General features: G+C 44.1%; 1 protein-coding gene across 4 annotated transcripts; it reads right to left on the bottom strand.

Moving 5' to 3' along the window:
* Window positions 1-5,121: 5,121 nt before the first annotated feature.
* LOC125551128 (RING-H2 finger protein ATL74) lies at window positions 5,122-8,778 on the bottom strand. 4 transcript variants are annotated; one of them, XM_048714287.2, is made up of 2 exons: window positions 8,006-8,778; window positions 5,122-5,766 (listed from the first exon to the last, which is right to left on the bottom strand). In XM_048714287.2, the coding sequence occupies exon 1, from the start codon at window positions 8,575-8,577 to the stop codon at window positions 8,017-8,019; it is 561 nt and encodes a 186-aa protein (XP_048570244.1). In that variant the 5' UTR covers window positions 8,578-8,778; the 3' UTR covers window positions 5,122-5,766; window positions 8,006-8,016. The 4 variants fall into 4 exon arrangements, with proteins under 4 accessions (XP_048570244.1, XP_087374112.1, XP_048570242.1 ...); XM_087517986.1 differs by lacking the exon at window positions 5,122-5,766 and adding an exon at window positions 6,584-6,599; XM_048714285.2 differs by lacking the exon at window positions 5,122-5,766 and adding an exon at window positions 6,642-7,144.
* Window positions 8,779-10,569: the final 1,791 nt, after the last annotated feature.

The raw sequence follows: 10,569 nt of genomic DNA, 5'->3' as shown, positions 1-10,569 counted from the left end.
CACATATTCATAATATTGAAACCAAAAGATGCAAAGTTAATAATGATAGTGCAACTTATTTGTGGCACTGCCATTTAGGTCATATTGGTGTAAAGCGCATGAAGAAAATCCATGCTGATGGGCTTTTGGAATCACTTGATTATGAATCAGTTGATGCTTGCGAACCATGCATCATGGGCAAGATGACTAAGACTCCGTTATCTGGAACAATGGAGCGAGCAACAGATTTGTTGGAAATCATACATACTGATGTATGTGGTCCGATGAATATTGAAGCTCACGACAGGTATCATTATTTTCTGATCTTCACAAATGATTTGAGCAGATATGAGTATATCTACTTGATGAAACAAAAGTCTGAAATATTTGAAAAGTTCATATAATTTCAGAGTGAAGTGGAAAATCATCGTAACAAGAAAAATAAAGTTTCTACGATCTGATCGTGGAGGAGAATATTTGAGTTACGAGTTTGGCCTTCAGTTAAAACAATGTGAAATAGTTTCACTACTCACGCCACCTGGAACACCACAGTGTAATGGTGTATCCGAACGTCGTAACCATACTTTATTAGATATGGTGCGATCTATGATGTATCTTACCGATTTACCACTATCATTTTGGGGTTATGCATTAGAGACAGCTGCATTCACGTTAAATAGGGCACCATCTAAATCCATTGAGACGACACAGTATGAACTATGGTTTGGCAAGAAACCAAAGTTGTCGTTTCTTAAAGTTTGGAGTTGCAATGCTTATGTGAAAAAGTTTCATCTTGATAAGCTCAAACCCAAGTCGGAGAAGTGCGTCTTCGTAGGATACCAAAAAGTAACTGTTGGGTACACCTTCTATCACAGATCCGAAGGCAAGACATTTGTTGCTGAGAATGGATCCTTTCTGGAGAAGGAGTTTCTCTCGAAAGAAGTGAGTGGGAGGAAAGTAGAAGTTGATGAGGTAACTGTACCTGCTCCCTTATTGGAAAGTAGTTCATCACAGAAATCTGTTCCTGTGACTCCTACACCAATTAGTGAGGAAGCTAATGATGATGATCATGTAACTTCAGATAAAGTTACTACCGAACCTCGTAGGTAAACCAGAGTGAGATCCACACCAGTGTGGTACGGTAATCTTGTTCTAGAGGTCATGTTACTTGACCATGACGAACCTACGAACTATGAGGAAGCGATGATGAGCCCAGATTCCGCGAAATGGCTTGAGGCCATGAAATCTGAGATGAGATCCATGTATGAGAACAAAGTATGGACTTTGATTGACTTGCCCATTGATCGGCGAGCCATTGAGATAAAATGGATCTTCAAGAGGAAGACGGACGCTGATAGTAGTGTTACTATCTACAAAGCTAGAATTGTCGCAAAAAGTTTTTCGACAAGTTCAAGGTGTTGACTACGATGAGAGTTTCTCACTCGTATCTATGCTTAAGTCTGTCCGAATCATGTTAGCAATTGCCGCATTTTATGAAATCTGGCAAATGGATAAACAAACCGCATTCCTTAATGGATTTATTAAAGAAGAGTTGTATATGATGCAACCAGAAGGTTTTGTCAATCCTAAAGCTGCTAACAAAATATGCAAGCTCCAGCGATCCATCTATGGACTGGTGCAAGCATCTCGGAGTTGGAATATACGCTTTGATAAGTTGATCAAAGCATATAGTTTTATACAGACTTGCGATGAAGCCTGTATTTACAAGAAAGTGAGTGAGAGCACTACATCATTTCTGATAAGTATATGTGAATGACATATTGTTGATCGGAAATAATGTTGAACTATTCTGCAAAGCATAAAGGAATGTTTGAAAGGAGTTTTTCAAAGAAAGACCTCGGTGAAGCTGCTTACATATTGAGCATCAAGATCTATAGAGATAGATCAAGATGCTTGATAATTTTTTCAATGAGTACATACCTTGAAAAGATTTTGAAGTAGTTCAAAATGGAACAGTCAAAGAAGGAGTTCTTGCCTGTGTTACAAGGTGTGAAGTTGAGTAAGGCTCAAAACCCGACCACGGCAGAAGATAGAGAGAGAATGAAAGTCATTCCCTATGCCTCAGCCATAGGTTCTATAAAGTATGCCATGCGGTGTACCAAACCTATTGTATACTCTACCCTGAGTTTGACAAGAGAGTACAATAGTGATCTAGGAGTAGATCACTAGACATTGGTCAAAATTATCCTTAGTGGAATAATGATATGTTTCTCGATTCTGGAGGTGACAAAAGATTCGTCGTAAAGGGTTACATCGATGCAAGTTTTGACACTAATCCAGATGACTCAAAGTCTCAATCTGGATAAATATTAAAAGTGGGAGCAATTAGCTAGAGTAGCTCCGTGCAGAGCATTGTTGACATAGAAATTTGCAAAATACTTACGGATCTGAATGTGGCAGACCCGTTGACTAAACTTCTCTCACAAGCAAAACATGATCACACCTTAGTACTCTTTGGGTATTAATCACATAGCAATGTGAACTAGATTATTGACTCTAGTAAACCCTTTGGGTATTGGTCACATGTCGATGTGAACTATGGGTGTTAATCACATGATGATGTGAACTATTGGTATTAAATCACATGGCGATGTGAACTAGATTATTGACTCTAGTGCAAGTGGGAGACTGAAGGAAATATGCCCTAGAGGCAATAATAAAGTTCTTATTTATTTCCTTATATCATGATAAATATTTATTATTCATGCTAGAATTGTATTAACCGGAAAAATAATACATGTGTGAATACATAGACAAACATAGTGTCACTAGTATGCCTCTACTTGACTAGCTCGTTGATCAAAGATGGTTATGTTTCCTAACCATAGACATGAGTTGTCATTTGATTAACGAGATCACATCATTAGGAGAATGATGTGATTGACTTGACCCATTCCATTAGCTTAGCACTCGATCGTTAATATGTTGCTATTGCTTTCTTCATGACTTATACATGTTCCTATGACTATGAGATTATGCAACTCCCGTTTACCGGAGGAACACTTTGTGTGCTACCAAACCTCACAACGTAACTGGGTGATTATAAAGGTGCTCTACAGGTGTCTCCGAAGGTACTTGTTGGGTTGACGTATTTCGAGATTAGGATTTGTCACTCCGATTGTCGGAGAGATATCTCTGGGCCCACTCGGTAATACACATCACTTAAGCCTTGCAAGCATTGCAACTAATGAGTTAGTTGCGGGATGAGGTATTACGGAACGAGTAAAGAGACTTGCCGGTAACGAGATTGAACTAGGTATTGAGATACCGACGATCGAATCTCGGGCAAGTAACATACCGATGGCAAAGGGAACAACGTATGTTGTTATGCGGTTTGACCGATAAAGATCTTCGTAGAATATGTGGGAGCCAATATGAGCATCCAGGTTCCGCTATTGGTTATTGACCGGAGACGTGTCTCGGTCATGTCTACATAGTTCTCGAACCCGTAGGGTCCGCACGCTTAAAGTTCGATGACGGTTATATTATGAGTTTATGTGTTTTGATGTACGAAGGAGTTCGGAGTCCCGGATGAGATCGGGGACATGACGAGGAGTCTCGAAATGGTCGAGACGTAAAGATCGATATATTGGACGACTATATTCGGACTTCGGAAAGGTTCCGAGTGATTCGGGTATTTTTCGGAGTACCGGAGAGTTACGGGAATTCGCCGGGGAGTATATGAGCCTTATTGGGCCATACGGGAATAGAGGAGAGAGGCCAAAAGGAAGGAGGCCTGCGCCCCCCCCCCCTCTGGTCCGAATTGGACAAGGGGTGCAGCCCCCTTTTCCTTCTCCCTCTCCTCTTTTCTTCTCTCCTACTCCAACAAGGAAAGGAGGAGTCCTACTCCCGGTAGGAGTAGGACTCCCCCCTTGGCGCGCCCTCCTCCTAGGCCGGCCGCCTCCCCCCTTGCTCCTTTATATACAGGGGCAGGGGGGCACCTCTAGACACACAAGTTGATCAAGTTGATTGTCTCTTAGCCGTGTGCGGTGCCCCCCTCCACCATAGTCCACCTCGATAATACTGTAGCGGTGCTTAGGCGAAGCCCTGCGTCGGTAGAACATCAACATCGTCACCACGCCGTCGTGCTAACGAAACTCTCCCTCAACACTCAGCTGGATCGGAGTTCGAGGGACGTCATCAAGTTGAACGTGTGCAAAACTCGGAGGTGCCGTGCATTCGGTACTTGATCGGTCGGATCGTGAAGACATACGACTACATCAACCCGTTGTGCTAACACTTCCGCTTTCGGTCTACGAGGGTACGTGGACAACACTCTTCCCTCTCGTTGCTATGCATCACCATGATCTTGCATGTGCGTAGGAGAATTTTGAAATTACTACGTTCCCCAACATGATGACCCACAAGTATAGGGGATCAATTGTAGCTCTTTTCGATAAGTAAGAGTGTCGAACCAACGAGGAGCAGAAGGAAATGACAAGTGGTTTTCAGCAAGGTAATGTTTGCAAGTGCTAAAATTGTAAGTAACAGAGTAGTTTGATAGCCAGATAATTTGTAACGAGCAGATAAGATAATAGTAGCAAAAGTGCAGTAAGGTAGCCCAATCCTTTTGAGGCAAAGGACAGGCCAAAACAGTTTCTTATGATAAGCAAAGCGTTCTTGGGGTACACAGGATTTTCATCTAGTCACTTTCACCATGTTGGTTTGATTCGTGTTTGCTACTTTGATAATTAGATATGTGGGTGGACCGGTGCTTAGGTATTGTTCTTACTTGAACAAACATCCTACTTATGATTAAACCTCCCGCAAGCATCCGCAACTACGAGAAAAGTATTAATAATAAATTCTAACCATAGCATTAAACTTTTGGATCCAATCGGTCCCTTACGAAATAGCGCATAAACTGGGGTTTAAGCTTCTGTCACTCTCGCAACCCATCATCTAATTGCTACTCCATAATGCATTCTCTTATGCCCAAGTATGGTGAAGTGTCATGTAGTCGACGTTCACATGACACCACTAAGGAAATCACAACATACATACTATCAAAATATCGAACACATATCAAATTCACATGATTACTTGCAACATGATTTCTCCCGTGACCTCAAGAACAAAAGTAACTACTCACAAATGATAATCATGCTCAAGATCACAGTGGTATTAAATAGCATATTGGATCTGAACATATAATCTTCCACCAAATAAACCATATAGTAATCAACTACAAGATGTAATAAACACTGCTAGTCACCCACAAGCACCAATCTATAGTTCCGGTAACAAGATTGAACACAAGAGATGAACTAGGTTCTGAGTTGAGATGGTGCTGTTGAAGATGTTGATGGAGATTGCCCTCCCCAAGATGGGAGAGTTGTTGATGATGATGATGACGATGATTCCCCCCTCCGAGAGGGAAGTTCCCCCGGCGGAATCGCTCCGCCGGAGGGAAAAAGTGCTCCTGCCCAAGTTCCGCCTCGAGACAGCGGCGCTCTGTACCGAAAGTTCTCTCCTTATTTTTTTTTCTAGGTCAAAATGACTTATATACTAGAAGATGGGCACCGGAGGTGGGCCTGGGTGAGCAATAGCCACCAGGGTGTGCCTGGGCTCCCTGGCGCGCCCAGGTGGGTTGTGCCCACCTGGTGGGCCTCCTCTGGTACTTATTTGCTCCAATATTCTTCATATATTCCATAAAAATTCTTCGTGAAGTTTCAGCTTGTTTGGAGTTGTGCAGAATAGGTAGCCTGACGTAGCTTTTCCAGGTCCAGATTTCCAGCTGCCGGAATTCTCCCTCTTTGTGTATACCTTGCATAGTATGGGATAAAAGGCATTAGAATTACTCCAGAAAGCATTATTATGGATTAAAACATCATAAATAATAGTAGGAAAACATGATGCAAAATGGACGTATCAGTGCGCCCCTCCCTGTGGAGATTCTGATGTAGCCCTGTTTACTGAAGTTGTTTAGATGGACGGCCTGAAGCATGTGGCGTGCGGTACGGCCATTACTACAAGCAGGCACACCCGTACCATGCGTCATCTCGCACTCTGGGTAGCTTGTTACGCCTCCTATTGACTTGTCTTCTTCACCTAACTTTGTATTTCCTTCTATGCGATGATAATCTTTCATGGTTGAGCCCATTTCCTATTGGAACCCATTAAATAGATGATTTCACAATTTCTTACATCCATTAGTCCTTAGTATCGATATCAGAGTTATTCTATCAGGAAATCTCGGATTATCCTATTTAAACAATGGTTGAATGAGCGCAGAAATATGGTCATCAATGGACATGCCCATGTGGACTAGGAGCTTGAGCTTCGTGGGGATATAAGCGAGAATGAGAAAACTGCAATGATGGAGAGAGCAACGAAGATGGAGGTCCTTTACGATGAACGGATTAATTAGGGTGAATTACAAACTACAAGATTGGGAGGGGCACTGGGGAGGGTAAGGAGAAACAACGAAGAGAAGACAGAGATGGATCGATAGAGAAATGGAGAGATACATTGAAAGAGGTGTAGAAGTGGAAGGGATTATGTTATATAGGAGAGGAGTTTTATACCTGGGTGCAAAATGTGGGCTTGTTTACACGGATGTTCTCCCACTGTCGGGTAGAATATTTGTACCTTCATCACTGTATTAATAGACAGAACACTTAGCTCTCGTTCGACAGTCATGATAACAATGCCACCGCGGACCAATATTTAATTTTTGCACGAGTGGTGATTATTTTCACTGAAACTAGATCATCTGTTGGCATCACCCTTATCAATAGTCAAATGTACCGTTGACAAACACACTAAGAGCAATTCCAATAGCTCCCATGAACCTAGAAATATTTTAAAGGACCCGTAAAACCACCCCCACCTTCCCTTAACCACAAAAAGATAGCCCTTTCCGTATAATTTGACGGGTAAAAACCCGCATGAAAGTTCAGGATGTGTGCCCTGCGCCGCCGTGTTGCCCCTTCGTCGCTCCTCTCCGCCGCGTCACCATGCCACCGCTAGGACGGCCGCCTCCGGTGCTCAGCTCCACCATGCCGGCCGCCGCCGCTAGCATGCCTGCCTCCACTTCCCCGCCTCATCGAGACGATCGTCGACGCGCCTCCCAAGTTGTACCACCTCACCGGTCCGCCTGCTCCAGCGCCTGTTGCCACACTTCCCAACGCTGCGTCACCGGCTTGCGTCCCAATGATGTTTAGTGGGAAAAAAGGAAAACAAGATTTTAGGCGAAGAAATTTTACGGGAACTGAGAAAAGTAGCTTTCTGCAATTCCGACAAATTATGTGATCATCCCATAAAAGCACTTTTACGAAAAGGTTTTTATAAGATCTGTTGGAGATGGTCTAAGGCCTATCAATGGTGACCAGCTAGAGAAGATATACCTATTGGCGGTGACCGGCCAGAGAAGGTATACTTATATTTTACTACTGTTCTTTGCTTATTTTCTTTCATTCGTTAGAAATACCATGCTTTGAACACAAGTTAACAAGGACAATATAAATTATTATTATTATTATGTGAAAAACACACTATTATATGTTATTAGTGAACAGAAACTCATTATTTACTTTTTCCAGAAAACAAGAAATAATCATTATTATAGATAAGAGTAATAAATAAAGCTACTAATATCTGTTCAGCAACGTGCAGATAGTAAATAGGAAAATGTCACTAGACAACATTATTTGAGAAAAAGACATGTCCATTGGGAAAGTCTTGGCTGTTGGGTAACCAAAAGAACAGCGCAATACTACTCATCTTAGAACACAAAAAATGGAACATCGAATCATCTTTAAAGAAAGTTATAAAATGGGAGAATCATGACAAAAAAAATATCGTATGCTCCAACCCAAAATGAAAAGGACACGAGGAACATTTGCATCAAGCCCCTTCTATCATCGCAAAATGTAAATACTAATTTACATGTACCACCCGTACGAAAACCAAAATCAGACCAAAGACACACTAGTGAGGAAGCAAAGCAGCGGTGCAACGTTTCACTTTAGTTCCCTAACTAGAAGAAATTACAAACCCGTACCCTGTCCGGCGCTATCTCCCTCCGCCGTTGGCAGCGGCGGCGCCGTCCTCAGCGAGCGAGGCCCGGCAGTTGGGGCAGGAGGTGTGCGTGGCGAGCCACATGTCGATGCAGCGGACGTGGAATCCGTGGTGGCACCGCGGGAGCACGCGTACCTTCTCGCCGTCGGCGAACTCGCCGAGGCAGATGGCGCACTCCGTGGCCGTGACTGGGAGGGCGCCGCCGGACGACTTGGCTCCGCCGTACACCTCCACGGGTATCTTCCTCAGCGCCTTCCTCTTGAGCCCCGCCTGCACGTGCACGGATGTCGTCGTCCTCGCCGTGGTGGCGCTGGCCGCGAGGCTCGACGACGGCGCGAGCCGGCGGCCGCAGTGGAGCACGCAGCGGATGACGGAGTTGAGCCCGAGCGCGAAAATGAGAACGCAGAGCAGCGCGGCCAGGATGATCACCATGTTGGCGTCGAAGTTGGCGTTGCTCCCCGCAGCGGCCGGCGATGCCAAGGTGCCGCCCGCCGCCGCGGCCGCCGCGGGGGTGACCAGCGGCGTGGCCTCCCCTGCGTCGCTGAGCCGCCGCATGGTGTGCCTGCGTACCAGCTGAGCTCGCGAGCTGCTGATGGACGTGTGTGTGGTGGTTTCGGGAAGAAATCAAGAGAGCGTTTTGGTTCGGGATATGATCGAGTAGTGCATACATGGGAATCGAGACATCTTCTTTTCTTTTCCTTGGCGCAGCTGCGAAAGTGAAAGTGAAAGTGAAAGCTGTGTGTATTCGTGTGTGCATCCTCGCGAGTCTCTTTTATACATATGCAGATATACTTTTCGTGTAAGAGATGCTAACCCTAGCTAGGCAGCTAGTCGGCAAATTTAGGAAATTGAGGGAATATTGTTGTTGGATTTTGCTTTTCTCTAGAAACATAGAGGACCCAACTCGACGAGAGTAATCACGTCTCGCTAGTGGCCGCCATATTTTTTTCCCCGCTATGTCTGCCGGCCGTGCGTGTTGTTGTGGTTTCGATTTCGACTAGATGCCACTCCTCTGTTCCTGCCCATACTCAGCTGCAACGTAGGTCTCATATCTCGGCTGAAACGAGAGAGTCCAACAGCTATTCGGACCTTGATGATGTCTACATTTCGACACAGAGAGCGAAAGCCCTCATTCATATAGGGGCTTGATGTGTGTGGTCCAATCACCCAGTGATTGATCATCGTGAAACAACTTGGTCTTTTTTCGTTTCTGCCTACGGTATCTTTCGTTCATTTTTTAACACAGTAAAATAGCATATGCTCACAAAATGCACATCTAACATCTTAGGATTAATGAAGTCACTACAAACGTCTTATAGTCAGCAATAATGTCATCTCTTACTAAATAAACATTACCAAAAAGTCTGAAATAAATTAAGAGACATACGAGCACAGTGTCAAGCCTAGGACGTGAACCCTAGGTCGATTCTGTCACAAGATCCTAACCATCCGAATCTTTTTGTCCTCGTCCGATTAATCCACTTTTTTAAAGATCTCGAAAACTTTGAATTTTAATTGAAGAATTTGATTATTCAATATTCGATTGGAGTGGATTCACAATAATGAAAAAAAATTATGATATGAGTTTTTTATTTCATAATCATTATCATTTCTAATTTCATTTTTAAAAAAGATAAAGAAGGTGAGGTCAATTGGTCTATTTTTTGTTCAATTGACTAGTGAAATTGAGCACTTATCGTTTTACCCACATAATTTAGCTGTACCGAGCATCATTTTGTGGCAATAACACGTACATGCGGTCAGCCTAGAAAAAAAACACGTACATGCGGTCCGTGTGAGAGTGGGTCGTTTCGATTCTTTGCCAAAACGTGCATCCAAGAACGGAAGCAGTTGGACCTACTTTTCGTTGTTCCATGTCCTCCTAATATTCCTCCACTGATTGCATCATTAGTTTAGCGTGTTTGCTATTGGCAAGTTACCCGAATTTGCAACTCGTGTCAGTCGATTTGAGTTGATCGAAAAAAGACAGTCGATTTGCGCAACCCCGAGGCGAAGATGGGGCTGTGAGGCACGGGGACGCCGGCGAGGCCGAGCCACGAGCGACCTGGAGCCTGGACAACGTTGCCGGTGGAGGTGAATCAGAGGTTGATGATGTGTTCAGATGCGGGTAGGCTACGGGGAGGTTGTTGGCGATGGAACCTTGTGGGAGTTTAGCGGAAGGTAAGGCGACAGCAATACGGCTTGGGTAAAAAAAAATTAGAAGATGAATCACCCTCGGCCTCTGCATCTAGAAGATGCATGCGGTGCGGCCATATTATTTATTATTCACAAAGACCTTACAAATAAATACAACAGTAAGCCCGAGGCCACCATCTAGACGACACCTGTCGCTACTCCTATCCTCTTGATGAAGGTGTGCCAAATATTCGGACCAAATATCAAACAGACATTACACAAAAGCCTAACATCTAACGCCGGATGCCCCATCCAAAACCACATAGGCGGGACTGGGTAACACTCCAGTCCGGCACACTCTCAGTGAGTACCACTTGCCGCAATGTACGGCTCGCGCAAAATGGGTCGGCG

This window comes from Triticum urartu, chromosome 4A (assembly GCF_056163025.1).
Source record: "Triticum urartu cultivar PI428250 chromosome 4A, HENAU_Tu73, whole genome shotgun sequence".
Classification (NCBI taxonomy): Eukaryota; Viridiplantae; Streptophyta; class Magnoliopsida; order Poales; family Poaceae; genus Triticum; species Triticum urartu.
Note: the sequence above shows the minus strand (reverse complement) of the source record. Positions and strands in the feature narration are given on the sequence as shown.